Here is a 21736-nt window from a genome sequence, read left to right as displayed (position 1 = left end):
CATGCTTTGAGATATATTTTAAAATCACAGCTTATTTCTTTTTCAATTAGCTGCTCACAATGAGGACGTCCTTGACATTGTTTAGTTTCTAAGGAAAATAAAAGGCCCACTAGATCGACGAGTTTCACGACGAAGCTGCACACCTGGGTGTCTAGTTCATCTGGTGAAATGGTGCAGCGCGGTGCGAAAGATCTCGTGAAAGTCAATCATTACACGTCGCCATACTTGCAAGGAACACTTCAAATCTTAAACTTGATTGATGTGGATGTGTGTGTACCAACTGATTTCAGTGCAAACTATATATCTACGCCGTAGAACTATTAAGAATACACTATTATCACAACGCCCTTACTAATTTCACCGATGTAGAATCTTAGTGGACATTTAGATACGGTACATAATAATAATAAGGCTTGTCATCTAGTCCGAAGATTAATGAGGAGTGCATTATTTCGCGTGGCTTCGCAGCCCCAGCTGAGACCTACATAATTTGCCTATAAATAATAAAAAAAATGAAGGCAGTCTTGCGACTTAAGAACTTGAACATTATTTTTGGTGTTTATTGGTATCCTATGCACTAAGCACAAAAGGCAAGACCTTATCGTGCTAGAAATGTTCTTATCTTATATATTACAGACGTTACTTCAAAAAAGAATATAATAACGTTTTACACATTTCATGTCTCAATCTAGTCATGCATGTTAATCAATGACTTAAACTCTGCTAAGTCGTTGGTTTTCCTGGCTGATTCAGGCAACACATTCCACTTTCTAATGGCACTAGGAAAGAAGGAGCAGTTGTACGAAATTGTTTTAGTGCATGGAATAAGAAATGTGCCTCTATGTTTGTGTCTTTCTGGGTATTTCATTAGGTTGTGTTTTTCTATTTATAAATTGTGGTTTAATATTTTATGTATTCTAGCTACTTTTTATTCTTCTGTCCTAAAGTGTCTCTTAGTTTAGGGATTTTACTAATGGTGTTACTCTAATCAAATTTGAATATTTGTTTGGTTTAAATCTCACAGCTCTATTTTGTATTTGTTCTAGTTTCTTTTGTGTTTTCTTGAGTTGGGGGATTCCAAACAGAGGACGCATATTCTAATATAAAAGTAAAATAGCATTTGAGTTTTATGTTTACATTAAGAGGACATGAGTATATACAATTGTTTCAATGTTAAAAATAGTAGGCTTACAATTGGGCAATTCAAGCATCAAATGGAATTTAGAATCTTGGTTAGGAAAACAAAATACATGTATCTGAACAAGTAATAAATTTATGAGACTTTTTTTTAAAAGCTTAGCCTTAAACAAGCAAAGTTTTTACCAATTCACTTGATTATCAGTTCATTGAGTATATACAACGTAAGATACAGTCTGACCATTCAGTGTCCAGTCCGTTGTTCCAAACAATGACCGTTAAGTTGTATCACTGAACATGACCCAGACAGATCTGCTGAAATATTCCCCTACGCTGTTGTTATGATCGAGCTCCGAATTAAACCCGCTTGTGAGGCCCCCCTGGGGAAAAGAAGAAGAAAAAAAAAGATAATGAATATACATACAGTATTAGTAGCCTCGCCCTGGTCTCAGCACACAGGATATACAACGCTGTAAATAAGTAATGATAGACATAGATCCTTTGTGTATTCGTTTCCCTTTCAGTAGACTATATTGGTGAAATTATCTACATTTACATAAATGGCCCTTTTGTGTCCAAAGTCAGCAGAACTAGTACAGACTATTGAAGGTCAATTGTGTGTAGTAGTTCTCCACAATTTTTATTTCTATACTAGTCGGATATGCGGGCCTTAGTTTAGATATTACTGAGCTTGTAGATTGGATTTAAATCTATGGCTATGTCAAACATGGTGAATATTGCATTCAATTTTTTTAAATATTTAACCTCGATAGTGAAAGTACAGTATGAAAATGGGTTTAGCCGACATATTGATATTATATATAAAATATTGTGAAAACGGCTTTACCCGATTTGCTAAAATGTTTTGTTCTTAAATAGAGATAAATGTAGGTAATTTTTTTTTATTTTAGGTCCCTCCGGTTGTGGGAGGAACATTAAACATAAACTATGGTCTCCGCCATGATCTAAGGAACATTTATGCCAAGTTTCATGAAGATTGGTTTAACGGTTTTGATTTCTATGCGGGACAAAAATACATACATACATTCATAGATAACATACCTTACGTTCAATTATATATATTAAATTTTGTTTAGACTAGGCGTGCATATATAGTCTACTGTGGGTGGTCTTTTATCTAGGCTACAATAAGAGTTACAGTGCTAGTCGCCTTAAAGACCAGCAACTTCTAAGCGTTGCTTATCTGTAGTCTTGTAAGTAGCCTGGGGCTAGGATACTGGCTAACAATGTACCATGTTGACATAGTGTAGCGTATGTGCCATTCTGTTTTCACTGGGGCTGCGTAGCTGCGTTTCTCAAACGTTTTTCTTAACTTCGCACATTCAGATTTTTTAGCGAACACTTTGTTTATTTTTATTAGAGGGATTAATTCACGTGGTGGCCTGCTAATACATTGTTTCAGTAGTTCGTGGAAAAAACCTATATAGCCTCGCGGAACCCCAGTGTTCCGAAGATTACGGTTTGGAATACACTGCTTGGATGAGATAAATTGTTCTACTCAGTAGGCCTACTAGGAAAAAACTGATTTGTACAAAGGAAATGGTCGACAGATTGAATGACTGACTGAATGAATAAATACCATTTGGATAAATACATTTAAAGATTATTTCTAAGGAATCCTCTTGTATGCAACAATTTTGAACTGTTCCTTCCAATGGCGTGTCATTACACAGTCAATTATCTCCCTCTACACACAACTTTACTCTTAACATTCTTTCTCTTCACAGAGGTAGCCTTCGGATAATTGATGTAATTACTATCGAGGTTGTTCACTTTAAAATTGTTCTCATTAATCACTAAGTATATTGCTTTAATGTACACACACACACACACCACTGTAACACGTTCTAGAAATAGCTCGTTAGCTTCCTACCATTGGGTTAGACTAATATTGCGTTACAAGTACACACCTGATAGCCTTGGTTGATGCTCTGTTTCTATGGCAATTTTAATAACTTTTCAATGTAAAAAAAAAACAACTTCGTGATAATAATATGATTTATCAGAGTACTGCATTGTCCAGTGTCTTCCTAGAGTTTAGACAACTTACATAGACTGTAAGCATCTGATGACGCCGTTAAACGTGTTATTTACTCCTGTGACGTCTAGTGACGTATTCCATTCCTGCCCACAAAATAATTAATCTTAAAGAGATCACAACCAATTTCGTTCACAACCATTGGTTCATCAGACAAAAGTTTCATCAGATAATAATAATAAGGCTTGTCTTCGAATCCAAAGATACACTAGGAATGCAGTATTTCCCGTGGCTGCGCAGCCCCAGCTGTGACCTACATATTTTGCCACATCCAGAGCAAGCATAACCTTTGTCCGCAGCTGGTTGATCTAGATTTTCTTTTCGCCGTCTGTGTTTGTCCTCGGCAGCGGATTTTCTTTTGGTCTCAAATGTGTATTGCGGCCTTTGTAAGTGAACTCCAGCTGTCTCGTTTTGAGGCCGCATGCAACCAGATGCTCTCTTCTATGTCAGCTAAGGCAAGTTTGCTCCTAAGCTGGTCTTAGAAGCGTCCATCAGATAAATGGCTCATTAAATAAATGGTTCACCACCCATACACTCGGCTCATCAAAAAAATGTATCACCCACAAATGCCTCACGGACCTTTGGTTCATCGATGATTCGTTGAGCTCGAATCGCCGTTAAACCAGTTGTCTGTGAGGCACTTTTTGTAAAACCATCCTAAGGTAATAGTGATTTCAATCACCTGTTCCCTGCTTCCCTACCTATCGTCTTGCATTTTGTAGTTAGTCTTTTTTTTTTATATCTTTAATATTTTTTTAGAACAAGATTTGATTTATATAAGATAGTGGTGGGACATGTGTAGGAAGTACAGTTTTTTTTGGTTTTGTTTTTTTTTAAGTTTAAATCGTAGAATCCAGTTTGGTAAAATTGTATGGGAGTGTGAAACTGTCATAAGGGACAGAAGTGCTCTATTGATGGCGGGCCACATTCTTCCGGTGACGCTGAGCTATCTGAACCTTTTAGACACAGTGCATAATGAGGTCGCAAAGGTTTTGTTTCATTGGACACGATAATGAGCGTGTCTTGTGTCCTCCAGGACGAAAATGTTGTGCACCGCTGCTCTAAGCTTCAAGACGTGCCAAATATTTTTCTCTTTTGTGTTTCCCGATTTTTCGGAGACATATTATATACATGAGTTATATGATCACTTGGAGAAATTAATGAAGTTTTCATCTTTGATTGTGTAAGCCATTTGTAGTTGCCCTACATAAAAAAAAATATGTAACCTTTCCATTGAGAGTTGAATTCTGGGTCAAGTGATTAGAATCATGAGTGATTCAAGCATTGAAACTATTAAGTGAATAGATTGAAATCAAGAGTGATTCAAACTAGAAACCTCTTTGAGAACAGTCTGCCTTGAGATGAGCACGACCTTACAATGAACGTTTTACTTACTTAGACGTAGGTCCTCCCGCGCCGTTCGGCGCATTGGGCAGCAAGCTGTCTCCATAATGATCTGTCACTGGCAATGTCTGAAGCCTCCTCCCACCTGGTGTCCACTGTTCTGAGGTCCTCCATGAAGGTGTGTCGCCAGGTAATACGAGGACGTCCCTGTTTGCGCTTTCCTCGTTTTGGCTTCCATGTTATCGCAACTCTTGGTGTGCGTAGTTCATTTTGACATAGAACATGTCCCGCAAACCTCATGCGACGCTCAGTCACAACCTCACTAAGTGTTCGACTTCCAGTTCGGCATAGGATTTCCTTGTTTGAGATCCGGTCTGTGTAACTGACTCCCAAAATCCGTCTCACCCATCTCTGTTGAGCCACATTTACTCTTTTCTCAATTTTGACAGATGACTTCCACGTCTCACATGCATATGTAGCAGTTGGAATGACGATTGTGTTGAGAAGGTGTATTTTTGTCTCGAGTCCAATGGCTTGGCTAGTCCAAATAGGCTGCAGCCTTTGGAAAATGCTCCCTGCCTTTCCTATTCGGCACGCTACATCATGGTAAGCATCTCCATCATTTGTTATGATGCTGCCAAGGTACGTGAACTTGTCCAGCTCTTCAAGCTTTGACTCGCCAAGTCTGACGGGGACACCCTTTGCCTTATATCCCACTTGCATAATTTTAGTCTTATCCAAGTTTATGCGGAGGCCAATTTTGGGTGCCTCTCTGTCTAGGCTCTCCGTCATTTATTGAATGCATTTATTAGTAGCCCCGAGTAGTGCAACATCATCAGCAAAGTCCAAGTCCGTCAATCGGAGTTGTTCATGCCATGGAATACCAAAGGCATTCTGGTTCATTGCTCTCCTCATTATGTAGTCGATGGCTAGGAGGAAAAGGAAGGGAGATAAGATGCACCTCTGTCTCACACCTGTCTTGATTGTAAAAAACTCTGTTGTTCCCTCTTCTGTTTTAATGCAGCAACTAAACTGACTGTAAAGGTGTCGTAGGATCTGGACGAATTTTTCTGGGATACCGTATTCTCTAACTATTTTCCATAGTGATTCTCGGTGGACACTATCAAACGCTTTTTTGAAGTCCACAAAACTGATCGTTAGCCGTTGTTGGTACTCAAGACTGCTCTGTACATGATCTGCCTCTTCGGAAACCTGCTTGTTCTTCTCTGAGCCTTTCATCTACAGACTGTTGAAGCCGTCTCAACAAAACAGTGCTGTTTTTGAACGTTTTACTATCATTAGATATTTAACATCCAGATATTTGATTGGTTCCCACTGCCGAGTTCAGCCATATCGATGTATGATTGGTTCCCAGTGAAGAGTTTAGACATCCAGATGTTTGATCGGTTCCCACTGCAGAGGTCACGAGTTCAATGCTGACAATGTTCTTTTTATTTCCAGGGTGTCATGTCAAACTTTCCCATCAATCTCTTTCATCATGCTCCATATTGCTTTTTCTTTTCTATTTTAATCATGTGAAACAAAAAATGGGAGCAAAATGATTACTTCTTTATATGAAACAAAATGTTGGCCATGAAAGAAAGAACAGAATGTTAAATGACTCTTGGCAATGTTTTGTGCATTTTCTTTTCAATTAAACGATTTCAAATATTAATAGTGTTGTTTTCAAAGGTTATGCTATTGCGTAATTGACTTTTACAAAAATATAATTGTTATGGAATTGACTTTTAAGAAGTTGTCGTGAAATTGACTTTTAAGAAGATAAAGTTGTCGCAAAATTGACTTAATAAACGTCCATTTCCTGTTGGTGAGAAAATCAAATGTACTATAAGTCAGATTATAGAGTAAAAGAGTCCCATTCATAGGCAGATTGATTTCGGAAAATGACAGAACATGGTCGAAAAGATCTATCTCAATAATTAATGACTTAATAACAAAATATCGCTTTTCTAATACGTTTTATCTGACAATGTTTAAATGTTCATTCTTTTAATCATTGAAAAATTGTTTTCCATTGTTTAATTAGATCTAGCTCTGGTTTCGGCAGCACATCTTAAGGCCAGGGCTGCGTAATAAAAAGTAATCCCTTGTACAGTGTGACTACTGCAGCGAATGAATGGATCGAAAATCTTTAAAGAAAAACATTTCAATGAATAATTTACTAAAAAAAAAAGATAGTTAACAAATGTGAAAAAATATATAAAAAATGAGCCATTAATTATTTGTAGATTTTTTTTTCTCAAATATATTATTTTTTGTACCATTGCACCTATACATCAATGAAACCATTGTTATCACTGAAGAAGTCTGTGACCTATTATTATAATATCTCCGGTGAAATATTTTATTTAAAAAGAGGTGTATATTTTATGAAACAAAAATGCTTGACTTATTATTATAAAAACAAAACTGTTCACTTTCGGAAGCTAAAAAAGTAGTTGTTCCACCAGAACTTTGCTAGATCTTAAAATATCATGATATCGGATTTTCAATGTTCTGTGACAGACAGACGGATGGACGGATAGAAAAAAAAAGACCACACAAACTAATAGGAGCTTTTGTCCTTTCTGGTGCTGCTAAAATATAGACTATGACATTGAAATACACAGGAAACACAATTGAAAAGGAAAAGCCGCCTGTTGTTTTTTTTTAATGCAGACTTAAAACTTGAAATCCATTGGGAACAAAATATCTGTTCAAACGTTTTATTTTTGTTCCCACTTTTCTCTCTCTAAAATGTTATTGCTCTCTTCCGCGCGTCCTCCTCTTGGTGAGATTATTGTGAGAAATCAATAGAAAAGAAACTATTAGAAGATAGATGTAAAGAACTTGTTTCCTCCAAATCGTGTTATTCAGTCACGTCATCAAGAAATGAGTTTTGAAGCGTTGAAAAGAGCGTGGAATAAATAGCTGTTAGTTCACGTGAGCGCATTTATTCATCTGGGACTCGCTGTATGCGGACATATGCTTCAAAAGTACGTGAAATGAAAATAGTTCAGATAACGTAATAAGCGCACTGACCAGTAGGAAATATTGCAATCGTTTCTTTACAGGAACTTTCATTCAATGTAGAATTGATCAAAATAGTTACGTTCTTCTGAGTACGTTTTAACTGCCTTCATGTTGCTGAATACGAGAAAGATGTTGAAGAATGTGGAATAATACAAAATATATTACCGTATACTTCAGAAAAAAAGGATGTATCTTTTTAGCGGCCCCCGAAAGGGGAAAAGACGCTATTAGTTTTGTGCAAAATGTCTGTCCGTCTGTCCGTCTGTCCCGTTTAGATCTCGTAAACTAGAAAAGATATTGAAAATCCGACATCACAATATTTTAGACCATTCAAAGTTCTGATGCAACGGCTACTTTTTTTTTTCCTGAAAGCGAAAAATCTAATTTTTAAAATCAGTTATGCAAGCAGTTTTTTAAAGAAAAAAAGCTAATTAGTATGCATTTTAAGTTAAACCTAATTTAGAACGAAAAGTAATGTAATAACTTAAGTGAGGTAACTCAACTAGTTGCATTACCAACTCAACCTATAGAGACATGACAAACACAAAGGGCATCTGCCTTGGGTACAGCAACTCCATATTGGCTCTCTACTTGGGCGGAAATCGTTAGTCTACTAATGTCAACATCCGACTTGTTTAGTCACAGATAGTGCACACCTTCCTTCTGCACTATCTTGGATGGCGGTGCGCATGGCAAAGTCATAACAGTAATCTTATAAACTCCATTTTCTTGAACACTTTTTTAAATGTATTTCTTTTGAGAATTCGAAAAAGAGATTAAGCATTTTCAAAACAATTACATCAAGTGAAGACTAGGAGAGGCACGGCAAAGCGTTTAGCTTCCGAACCGAGGGTCCCGAATTCGAATCCTAGAGAAGACTGGGATTTTCAACTTCGGAATCCTTAGGCGCCTCTGAGTCTACCCAGCATTAATGGGTACCTGACATTAGTTGGGGAAAAGCAAAGGCGGTTGGTCGTTAACCGTAGGCCACAAAAACAGATGAACTTTACATCATCTGCCCTATAGACCACAGGGTCTGAAAGGGGAATTAGTTAGGCCAGGTTCACATCTAACTTTGCATTAACTTGCACCTATCCTTTGATCTGCTGGACCGTTGGGGCACTACACAAGATCTGTCAACCTTTTTCCTCCATTCTTATCTCTCATTTGTCTTTGATATAATTTCATTTGGATGTTCTTTCTGAAAATATTGAAGCCTGCCTGGGTGGACCAATTCGGGGGCCGATTTTAAGTTTGTGTTTCCACACAAACTGTCTTTGTAACCTTGTTTTTTATAAATTTGTTTCCACACAAACTGTCTTTGTAACCTTGTTTTTTATAAATTTGTTTCTTGGAAAAAGTACATTGGCATATTTGTACCAGGTGTAAATTTGCTTACTAGTAAAGATTATATTATTTTTAGCTGATACATATTTAAATACTTTATGATATAGAACAATATATGTGTGTATGCGTGTGTAAAAGATAGATAGATAGATAGATAGATAGATAGATAGATAGATAGATAGATAGATAGATAGATAGATAGATAGATAGATAGATAGATAGATAGATGATAAATGGGTGGATGGATGGATGGATGGATGGATAGATAGATAGATAGATAGATAGATAGATAGATATCGTTGCAACTCTAGGGTAGTCACTCAACGAAAAGGAAGATAGATAGATATATATCTTTATCTAATTGAAACAAATCAATCTAATTTAAATCTGCGTCTACGGCTTTTTTTTTTTTTTGCATAGAATTTTCAATCTACCTACTACATAGGACCTCTCAAGTCTTTAGTTTGGATTTTGTTGACCTCTCACTTTACAATTCGTAGGTCAAATCGAGTTCAAAGTTCAAAGTGTTAGCCATTAACGACTAAGCCAATGGTAATGTAAAAATAAATTATTAACATTTTAGATACACGCTTTAGCTTTACTTTTAAGATTTATTCATTTCTTTGTTTTTGTTTTGTATCATACGCACTAGATGAGTGATATACAAATTAAAGGGTCAAGGGTCATATCCGGCTAGTGTAGGTATAAGAGAGAGAGAGAAAGAAAGAGAAAGAGAGTTGTGTAATGTATACCACAACGAAAATGATTATTTTTCTTTTATCTGTAACAATGATGTGTATTTCTTTCTTTTGACCAGGGCCTCAACGGACCTAGCGCCGGCTAAGCACCTTATGATGGAGATGAACACGTCAGTCTTATGAGTGGATCAATACTCAGTTGTGCGCTCAGCAGGTGGGACAGTCTTCAAAGTCCACTCTTTTGCTGACCGATCAATACTTCGCCATTCTCCAGCAGACATCTCAAATACCTTCTCCAGAAACCCCGGACCCATCTAGTTCACTATTTGCTCCAATTATCTGAAGACTTGATTAGAGATATAATCCTGCGGGCTTGAACTGAAGAAACATACGAGGGAGTTAACCTCTCATTACTTCAGAGTTATCAGGTTGCAATCTATGAACTACGAAAGAGTGTTTCGCATTCCTCAGCAACATTGATGCAGTAATATGGAAGAAGTCTCAAAATCAAAGAACGTTAACTGAACGAGAGGAAAAAAAAATATCTTTCAAAATTATAGCTTTGAAAAATCGTTTATTTTTTGCTCAATACTATAATTATTTTGAAAAGATTAAGAATTCTGTACAGAGATATGGAAATGAAAAAAAATTAATCTGTATTTCATTCTGTGTCACGGATTTCCAATTTAATTTGACAAAACTCCAACAAATAAAGATTTCTTTTTTTGCTAAGACTAGCAACTCCTGGTCCATAAGCAAAGTGACGTATCGATTTAAGTTCTCATTGGGAAATTGCTTGTTAAGAAATCTGGACCTTATATTCGATTCTCATTAACATTTGAACATCGATTCCAGACTCATCTGTTTCTCATTAGCCTCCACGTGGCAATCTATTGATAAAAAAAGAGAGAAGTCAATTTATATGTAAAAAAAAAATATAACAAGACTATATACTTCTATGTACACTGTAGATCTATAGAACAAGATAAATGCTAGAACTGTATGTCTACTTTGAAATGATGACAAAACTTCACTGGCTTAGGAGGATGGTTGAAATTTAAACACTGGTGTCCTATGGAATGAGATCTCTTGAGAATCGTGAAGTTTATATTATTGGCTTCTGCTAGCACTCCAAGAAATCACAACGCAAATTGATCTTACCCGATCTCACTCACTTGCAGACTCCAGCATATCGATTGACGTCTGGACAAAGTGGTTATTCCTCACCAGCCGCCTCGCTGCGACCATTCCACCACTTCACGAGCCCACCCACCATTCCACCACTTCACGAGCCCACCCATCTCTGACATCCTACCACCCCCCTCCCTGTGACGTTTCCCGAGTGCGTCTCTCTTCGGCAGGGTACACGACAATGAATTTAGAAATTCCAGACGGCCTGGGCGACCTGCTCAGAGACTTCACCGTGGCCGTGCTGAAAGAGCGGCCTGGGGACCTGTATGACTTCGCTGTGGACTACTTCACCAAAGCCAGGGACGCCAGGAAGCCGAAGGACGTTCCTATGTATATCATCGTGGAGGACGATGACGAAGCGGGAGAGCCGGACCGCACCGCCTTCAAACCCAAGTCCACGACAGGTCGTTACGCTCGCAGGCAGTCCGTGTCCGCCGAGAGATACAATCCGGAAGAAGATGAGGACGACGATGATCATATCATCTACCCGAAAACGGACGAGCAGCGCGAGAGACTGACCAAGACTGTTAGCGGTATTCTGCTCTTTCGCTCCTTGGAGCCGGAGCAAACGCAACAGGTTATCGACGCTATGTTTGAGAAAAAAGTCTCCCCCGGGGAGACGGTGATTCGCCAAGGAGATGACGGAGACAACTTTTACGTCATCGACAACGGCGTTTACGACGTCCTGGTGGATATCAAGGGAGAGGAGAAGAAAGTCCACCAATTCGACAACAGGGGGAGCTTCGGGGAGCTAGCCCTCATGTATAACATGCCTCGTTCTGCCACTGTTCGCTCCGTCACAGACGGCACGCTATGGGCCATGGACCGTAACTCCTTCCGGAAAATCGTCCTGAAATCTGCCTTCAAAAAGCGAAAGAAGTACGAGACCTTACTGGAGAGCGTCAACATCCTACAGAACCTCGATCGCTACGAACGCATGACCCTAGCCGACGCTCTCGTCTCTCGGGTCTACCAAGATGGCGAGCCCATCATTCGGCAAGGAGACGACCCCGACGGGGTCTACTTCGTCGAAGAGGGTCACATCCGCATCACCATTTCCTCCCCGGATGGTACGGAGACCGACATCGGCACCAGGACGACCAGCACCTACTTTGGGGAGCTGGCCCTCATCGAGAACAAACCTCGCACTGCCAACGTGTATGCCGTTGGTAAAGTGAAAGTAGCATTCCTAGAAAGGGACTGTTTCGAGAGACTTCTAGGCCCTTGTGTTGAAATCATGAAGAGAAACAGTCAACAGTACACCATGTTTGTATCCAATTAACTGGACTTAACAAATAGTCAAGTTTATTCTAATACTAGAGGAAATATTTCCTTTTTGTCCAAACATAATACTAGAACATATCTCGGAGTATTTCGGAGGAGAACCTAAAAGAGACTTCATTTCTTTGTGATCAATATTTATATCTTTGGATTCATCACCAGATGATGGGTATATAATCGCATTTCGTTTGGAAGGATTACTTTGCATTTTGATATGTATACAAAGTGGATATTGATGAGGATATATTCTTCTTGTTGTTTTTTTTTAACGGCATCAACAAATCACATAAATCTATAGTTTGTATGAAATTGTTACCTATCTTAAATCTTTTCTATAATTTGAAAAAGTCCAAGTTAATAAAACTTTGCTTCAGGCACGGTGACTGTCAATTCATTCGTTTATTATTCATACGCATCGGAAATATAAGAGAAAAAAAGGGGGAATAAAGGTGTTTCTGTGTATGGTTGTCATGGTTTCAAATCAATCAGAAGAAGACGCTTTATGCATCAATTTAATTCTCGGATGACGTCATCAAAGTTTGGTGTAAAAAGATAAAGCAAGCACACGAGGTGACGCGCACACACGTACTACACAAAACCATGAATCGATAGAGACAAAACAAAATATTTATATCACTATTTGCAGTCGTCTCACAGCCATGTTGAGGGGGGCAGAGCGGTTTCTGTTCAACACGTGCAGGCCTACGTAAGAAGCAGAGATAGTATATTTTAGTCATTACAGCGCCAGGGAATGGTTGCTTTCAAATCAATGTCAGAGCCAGGACAAGTGTGCGTTGTTTTCACGACTAGATCCAGAGCTTGTTTTTCGTGGGAATAAATGTCTACGATGGACAGGAGCTGGAATTCCACCCTAGTTTTGTCTTTTATTGATACGGTCAAGTGAAATATTGATGTATTTATGTATTCTTTCCCCCTCCAGTTATTTCTTGAAATATCTCGTCAGTTCTCTTGGACGGAAGGAAATGATTAGCTTAATTGTATGTGAGAGACTAATCTGATTGGCTTGTGTGTGTGTGATTAGCTTGTGTGTGTGATTGGCTTGTGTGTGTACTAATTCCCATATTTCTTGTTTCACAATATAATCTTTTCATTTGATTATGATTTGTTTAATCTAGCAAATTTAGATTTAAAGTAGGCAAAAATGTATTTGACATTTCAGTATGAGAGCATTGAGAGCCATGTTTGGATGGGACACTTGCATGTATGTTGGGATTCTTTTTTTTTTAATACTTTTACCAACATAATTATTTATTACCCACTTACAAGTATTAAAAAAGTATATTAAAAGTCACGCCATCAACAGTTCTGTGTGAACATTTTGTCTGCTGACACATTCATCGTATGAGAACTCCTCCCCCTCATTTAATAATCATTTGATTTATTCCACAATGGAATAGAGAGCTTGCTACTATATATGATTTAAATTTCTAAAGTTAAACTATTATATATATATTTATATATATATATATATTTTATATATATATGTACGATTGTAAAATATAGAGTATAGACACAACGCTACTACTAAATAACTTACACAATAGTTACGTGTTAGAATCTTTGTGTTGTCACCATCTTTTTATTTTGCATATAGTGATCAATCTTTAAACTGTCAGTGACCCACTACAGTAAACCATTCTGATTAGTTTTTTGGTTTTTAAAGTCAGTTCACTGGAAAGTCAATTCACAGAACATGTCAGTGTCTGAAGGCCTCCAGCAGACTTGGAGTTTGGGTGTAGGAGGATGACAAGTCCAAACATTTTTAAAAAATCAATAACTTTTTTTTAAACCAAACAATTTTGTTTCTGGTATTCGTTGTTTTGAGACGAAGATCATTTCATAAATAGAACATGACAGTGTCTGACATAGTGGGTTTTTTTTTTTACTAACTTCTGTTTTCTTGTTCGAAATGGCGATTCTATGTTTGGGTCTCTTTATTTCTTTCATTTAGCATCCAATTGTCACTACAAGCTGTTGCAGAAAGCACACTACTGTCACTGAAGGGATTGACACTTTCACACTACTGTCACTGAAGGGATTGACACTTAGTACACTACTGTCACTGAAGGGATTGACTCTTAGTACACTACTGTCACTGAAGGGATTGACACTTTCACACTACTGTCACTGAAGGGATTGACTCTTTCACACTACTATCACTGAAGGGATTGACACTTAGTACACTATTGTTACTGAAGGGATTGACACTTAGTACACTACTGTCACTGAAGGGATTGACTCTTAGTACACTATTGTCACTGAAGGGATTGACTCTTAGTACACTACTGTCATTGAAGGGATTGACTCTTAGTACACTATTGTCACTGAAGGGATTGACTCTTAGTACACTACTGTCATTGAAGGGATTGACTCTTAGTACACTATTGTCACTGAAAGGATTGACTCTTAGTACACTATTGTCACTGAAGGGATTGACTCTTAGTACACTACTGTCATTGAAGGGATTGACTCTTAGTACACTATTGTCACTGAAGGGATTGACTCTTAGTACACTACTGTCATTGAAGGGATTGACACTTAGTACACTATTGTTACTGAAGGGATTGACACTTAGTACACTACTGTCACTGAAGGGATTGACTCTTAGTACACTATTGTCACTGAAGGGATTGACTCTTAGTACACTACTGTCATTGAAGGGATTGACTCTTAGTACACTATTGTCACTGAAGGGATTGACTCTTAGTACACTATTGTCACTGAAGGGATTGACTCTTAGTACACTACTGTCATTGAAGGGATTGACTCTTAGTACACTATTGTCACTGAAGGGATTGACTCTTAGTACACTACTGTCATTGAAGGGATTGACTCTTAGTACACTACTGTCATTGAAGGGATTGACTCTTACTACAATATTGTCACGGAAGGGATTGAATGCCTGCACACAAATGTCTCTTAAGCATTGACTGCCAGCACCCAAATAACACTGAAGGCAATGACTGCCAACCCCCAAATATCACTGAAGGCAATGACTGCCAACCCCCAAATGTTAATGCAGTCATTTACTGGTTGACATTAAGGCATTGGCTCGAAGTGTTTTAGACTGTGGTTCTATGTGGGTTTTAAGAGATAACTTTAAATAATCTTCTTTAACTGCACATTAGATTGGGCGTTATACGCCAATTTCTTTTATAAGCATTCTCTTGTAAAATAGGCTTTATAGCCATTACATTTCTTATATTCTAGTAAGTCGTTTATATCAATATAACAAAGACGTATTTTCGCTGGCGTTGCTAAAAGAACATGTCACAGGAAATTGAGATGGCTGTGACAAGATGAAACTGCAGTGAATTGAAGGGACACAACTGTTGGTCTTGTTCACTTGTTTCTTTCAAGCCTGTGATGTTTTGTTTTTCAGTTTAATATTAATTCAAGTAAAACAAAACAAAAATATTTCAAATTGATTTATAAATATAGCTCCTATTGTATGTTTTGTACACTACAATACCCAAGATTTTAATATATATTTTATAAGCTTCATTCTTGCTTTTGAATTATTTTTTTAAATAAATTATTTAATTTCCAAAGTCTATATCTTTCGTAGTAGTGTTCCGTTTCTGTGTGTGTGTGTATCCATTTAGTCTCTCTATTTATTTTATGTTTTATTATTCAATATATCATTATTTGTTTTGTTACTTTTCTATATTATCATTTTTAATTGCTTTCTTTTAGGTCTTGCTATAATAGTACCCTTATTTGTACAAATAGATGAATATAACATGTCTCATATAATGTACTACTCCTGCTTAGTACTTAAGTACTTGAAGATATTAACTTCTGTTGATTGCAATGTCTACCTGAGTTTCTTGAATTTATGCTGTGAAAATATTCATCTTTACTATGATGGACGATATATATGAAATGTTTCAAAAGCCAAAACTACCAGCTTATGAGTATGTAATGTGTAGTAGGATTTCCTACTGAGGTCTGTCTAACCAGGGAACTGGTGACTGTTGGCTTCAGGTACAGAAAATTAATCTAATGATATAATCTTATTCGTAAAGTGAAACTTTTTTCTTATACTAATTGAGACTCTTTTGTCTCTTCACTTTGAGTTGAACAGAATGTTGTTGTTGTGTTTTTTAAATCTCAAAGTTTGTGTCAGATCTTTGCTTTTTAATTTGATCTCTAGACAAGATAAGAGTGGGACGACACTGTGATACCCAGAAACATTATATATATTTCACTCTCCAATTTTCGGCGATTAGTAAAGAACTGATGTAAATGTGTGTATTGTACAGTTATTACCAAAAGTTCAAAAATATATTTTTTGTTCAGATGTAACCGATATACTAATGGTCCACTAGTAAATAAATCTAAACTCTATTATACTTTGAAAAAAAGAAAAGTTTTCATAAGCTTTTCCCTGCATGAGACAACGAATGTGAGAGGTTTCTATCATTCTCTTATAAGATTTCGGCTCTAGTATAGATCTGGATGAGTTAGAAGTGAAGTTTGTGTGTGTGGACTCTCCGTCAAAGTTTCCAGGGATATTATAAGTAAGAATAGATTACAGATATTTTATGGTGCTGTTTCTTTTGAATATACTTAGGCAAAATATCAGGAATATGGGAATCTTTTGTATTTAGATCAAGAATGTTAAAAGTGAATAACATTTTTTTTCTCTTCACTTAAGAGCAAATTCACGGAATCCTTACTGACTATCTAGTTTCTAACTATCGGTATTGACAGCATAATAAAACTAGACTACATAGTTATAGTTATCTAAGGTGATGTCCTTTATAGCGGTTTGAAAACATTAGGAACAAAGTATCAACTTTATCGACGCATTCTCTTCAGTAAGAGATCAGCGTACAGTAGTATAGAAACTTGTATCGCAATTATTCAAGATTATAACAAACAAAATAGGAGAATAAATTGGATTGTAGGATTGTAAGCTGATTTCTTTGTTTTTGTTCTAGCATAATGGTGGCTGCGCTACACGGAAGACACTCGTTTAATTCCGACAGAAACAATAGTGGGCTATTAATGCCAACTTGTTAGGATTTAGATCTATATGCTGATTCATGGGACGTTTTATATGCTGATTCAGACAGTCTCATGTTAATAGGAAAAAATGATGCTATAAAATGCTCAATACGTTTTAGTATTAATGTTTATTATCAGTGTCTATTCGTATTGTCCATATGGTCGCCTTGAGAAAAATAGTGAATATAGCTAGTTTTTTTTTTCGTTCCTTTTCCCTGGCTCTACATAATACTTCACTGAAGGTTCATTCTGTGTGATTGGTATTTGATTTGTAGACTGAATACCTGTAGCACAAATATTTATGTATAATACAGCATTAGTAATGCTTTAGCCTGGCAACTGGGCTATTTATAACTTCATGTAGTGCGCTATTTTTTCAAGCTGATCTACATATGACAAGCTTAGCCAATGAAGAGTAAAGGTACAGTTTAACGTCTACATTAAGTGCTGTACAATACAAGTGTAATGCTCATTCTTTGCTCATACATGTGTGATGTCCTTTGTTTAGTCTTGACAGTATGTTAGCTCGCTGCACTTTCAAGATTCTAGCCGCGTGGCGTTGGGTTATGTTCTGGGTGTCTACTGCATGTGTTCGAGACGACCCTTCGATGTATCGATCTATCTCACTCCTCCGAAATCCCTCTCACAACGCCTTAGTGATCGTGTTGCTTCCCCACCCCCTCTTCTCCCCCAAATCTCGTTCTTCTCCCCTTATGTTCAATCTAGTAACCTTAACTCTCACATTGATTCGACATTCACTTCAGCACATTTTCTTATTCGGTGTGGAGAGTTGTCTCTCCTCGCCCCTCCAAGTGTCCATGTTCCATTAGTAATTGTGTATTGTTATTTGAATTATAAACATACTTTTCGATTGCTATTTGTTTTATCCATGAGAAGTAATTAGTGACATAATGATGTATATTAATATGTATGCCAGAAGACCCCGCCAGTTACTTGAATGAATGGTTAATGTGTGTGCTTATATGTGATAATCTGTTTCTAATAAAACACATATATCTATTGTGTTTTTTCCTCGTGGTATTTTCTTCTCTGAATGTCTGTCCCTCGTGCATGTATGTTTGTATGTGTTTGTATGTGTTGGCTATTTCGTTTTCTATTCACTATTCCTTTAGGTTTGTATATACTGAAGTGCAACTGTAATAAAAGATACAACTTCAATGAACTTTCAGTTGTTTTTTTTTTGTTTGTTTATTTTGTAGGCATAGACTTTGTATTCACTCACTCTCTCTCTCTCTCTCACTCTCTCTCTCTCTCTCTCTCCCTCTCTCTCTCATTCACTTCATTGTAACAATCAGCAGAAATTAGTAGTGAGAAGGCTGCTGAAAAAAAAATGTTGAACTTTAAACAGGATATTGTACTCCTATACATTCATCATTATCTACTTGTTTTGAGCCAAAGGTCCTTATTTCTTCTTTCGTAAAAAAAAATATAGACGGAATCAAAGATGACATGATTGGTGTGTGACTTATCGACCTAACAAGAGAGCATGGAAACCTCCCAGTTCCCCCCTACTCTTACAGGTCAACAAGCTAAAGCATGCATATCATAGAGCTAATAACCATCCTTTATTTGATATGTTTATCAGTAATTTACAAACCTTATATCAACTTACTATATGTATATGGTAAAAGGTTTGTGCACGTTATTTCTCTCAAACCAAATCTCGGATCAAGCTGAAAGTTTGCAATTATTTCTTGTACCTGGCAACACAAGAATCAGTTTTAAAAAAAAAACAAGATTACAAAGAGAGTTTGTGTTACACAAACTCAGAGACGGCCCCCGTCGAAGTCGGATCCCTGTCGGATCTGCATATTCGCAAATAATATTCAAGAGGTGATTTAATTTTGATGTAAAATGTTTTACACGTTTCGGATGTTCCTTCAGAGTTGAAGATAATTACTTCCTAGTCCAAACCTCCCGCAGGACGACGGGGGATGGGAGCGGGCAGGGTTTGAACCCTGGGCCATCCATAAATCTGAACGACAGTCCAGCGCGCAAACCGCACGACCAGGCAGCCATCCGATGGTCAAAAGTAATAATGTTTCAAAGATTCATTTGCCGTAAATTTAAATTTAATAAAAAAAATAGTAGATTAGTTTTAGTATATTAAAACATTACAATATTGATCAAAACGTTTGGAAATGAAAATCTACACTTTTTTTTTACACTTTAAGTTTAGAAATTGAAATTCTACATCTTAATCTAGTCTATTTTAGTCTAAACTAGATCTAGAAATTCTAGATCTAGACTCTAAAATAATTTTAATTAGAATATAAATCCAGATCTAGATATACTGTAATAAAAATCTAGATCTAGTTTAAAAAATCTAGATTAGATCTAAATCAAGATATCATTCCTTTTTTAAACGCGAGTCACATAACGAGGCTTAATAAACATTACTATACCGAGTTCTTTTTTCATTTCATTTGAAGAATTAATTCCATATAACGTCAGAGGGAAAAAAAACACTACGTCACACGGCCTAGCTAGACTAAAAATCGCCTTCAACTATAAGAGCCATTTATCGAGTGTTCATAGACTTTGGTGCACCGAGTGCGTTCTTTAAGCATTTCATTTAAAGAATTCATTCCATATGACGTCAAAGGAAAAAAAACACTACGTCACACGGCCTAGCTAGAATAAAAATCGCCTTCATCATTACGAGCCTTTTATCGAGTGTTCATAGACATTGGTGCACCGAGTGCGTTCTTTTAGCATTTCATTTAAAGAATTCATTCCATGTGACGTCAAAGGAAAAAAAAACACTACGTCACAAGGCCTAGCTAGACTAAAAATCACCTTTATCAACACGAGCCATTTCTCGAGTGTTCATAGACATTGGTGCACCGAGTGCGTTCTTTTAGCATTTCATTTAAAGAAATCATTCCATGTGACGTCAAAGGAAAAAAAAAACACTACGTCACACGGCTTAGTTAGACTAAAATATGTTTTCATTAATACAAGCAATTTTTTCGAGGGTTAATAGACATTGGTGCACTGAGTGCGTTCTTTTAACATTACATTTAAAGAGTCCATTCATATGACGTCAAAGAAAAAAAAATTCCATTACCTCACAATAGGCTAGTACCGGTACCAAAAAAAAAAATGTCTTTATTTACACGAGATATTTAACGAGGGTTCATAGACATTGGTGCACTGAGTTCTAATAGATATTATTTAAAAAGGATCAAAGCCACATTGTTTTTGCGTTTTGTCTGTCAGTCGGTCTGTCCGTTATCTTGATATAAAAAAAAACAACTAAAAGTTATTAAAAATTGATTAACCTTTATTTTACGTTTCAAAACATCGCAATAATTTTTAGGTATGAACACAATTGAAAAGTTTATATAATAGATTGTTCCGGATGTTTGTATAAATAGTAAACGAAAAAGAGAATTTCAGATAAATGTAATACCGTTAATTAAATTTTTTGGATGGTCTCGTATAAAAATTAGATGTACTACAGCCACGTGGAGAGATTTTCATACCTTACTTTGGTGTTTGGATTCTGTTTTCCTTAAAAATCGGAACATAATATTAACGATAATTAGATTTTTTAATGTTTCAGGTAGAAAGTTAAATGTACTGTAAGAGAGTAGTGAGTTAAAATATTTTTCATAAAAATCCGTAAAAACATTATTTCGTAAATGAGAAGATTATTTGTTTATTAATTAGAAGAGGGAGTTCAAACAATTATTTGGCGTTAGTAGATTTTTAAATAAATTCGGAAATTTCTGGCAACGATTTGTAAGAAACAAAATCAGGAACTTTCTTTATCGATTACAAAACTTCTATGTTATGTTTATACAAGAAAATTAAATGTCTAAAAAGTAATTTTCAGTAATCAATTCTAGTAAATTACTTTTTTTAAAAGCCTTATGCGATTTCAAACAATCATTAGGCATAATTCATGTTTTATAAAACAATATCCGGAACATTTTTACACTTAATGAAATATAAGTCAGTATAGAGATTATGATTTAGCATTAATATGCTATTTACATAAAAAACGGAGCAACATATTATTGATAATGTGTTTTTGCAACGTTTAAGCATGGAAATTGAATGTAATATAAGTTAGAAGAGCAAACAAACATTTGTTGGCGTTGATTAGTTTTGCACAAAAAAATCCGGAACAATCAATTTTAGATACTTAAAACTATTGAGATGTTATGGTAGGAACATTAAAGGGTAAATCAGATTTTCAATAGCTTTTAGAGTTCTAGTTTTTTAAATCTAATCGTGACGGACAGACCGACCAACAGACAAAACGCACAAAAATAAGCTTCTTTTATTCGGATGTGGGCACTAAACAAAAAATAAATAAAACCTGATTTTTAAAAAAAGTTTAAGGAATTGGTTTAGCACCTGATCATGTTGCGACGTTACGCTACTGCACGAAAATCGCTGCATAAAAAGTCCATTTAAAAAATGTGCGTGATATTTACATACAAAGTGCATTATTAGCCTTTATAAACAAACAGAAATGTTTTCTTTTAATTTTAGCAGCTAGTTGACCAGAAAAAACGACTTTAACTATTATTTGTATTTGTTTTAAACATTTCCTGTACATTTTAAAAATATATTTGAC

At 36.3% G+C, this 21736-nt stretch overlaps 1 protein-coding gene across 8 annotated transcripts in view; it reads left to right on the top strand.

The window, feature by feature from the left end:
- LOC106053917 (cAMP-dependent protein kinase type II regulatory subunit-like) overlaps positions 1-18307 on the top strand; it is a 112066-nt gene extending 93759 nt beyond the window's left edge. For 7 of the 8 annotated variants that reach the window (XM_056025785.1, XM_056025806.1, XM_056025800.1 and 4 more), the window contains one exon: positions 9738-18307. In XM_056025785.1, coding sequence (XP_055881760.1) covers positions 10991-12091 — 1101 coding nt within the window. In that variant the 5' untranslated portion in view covers positions 9738-10990 and the 3' untranslated portion in view covers positions 12092-18307. Of the gene's footprint in view, positions 1-2264; positions 2352-9737 lie in introns of those variants that run through there. The other variant, XM_056025839.1, reaches the window with a different exon arrangement.
- Positions 18308-21736: the final 3429 nt, after the last annotated feature.

The sequence above is a fragment of the Biomphalaria glabrata genome, chromosome 1 (genome assembly GCF_947242115.1).
Source record: "Biomphalaria glabrata chromosome 1, xgBioGlab47.1, whole genome shotgun sequence".
NCBI classification, from domain to species: Eukaryota; Metazoa; Mollusca; class Gastropoda; family Planorbidae; genus Biomphalaria; species Biomphalaria glabrata.
This window is presented reverse-complemented; position numbering and strand designations above follow the sequence as displayed.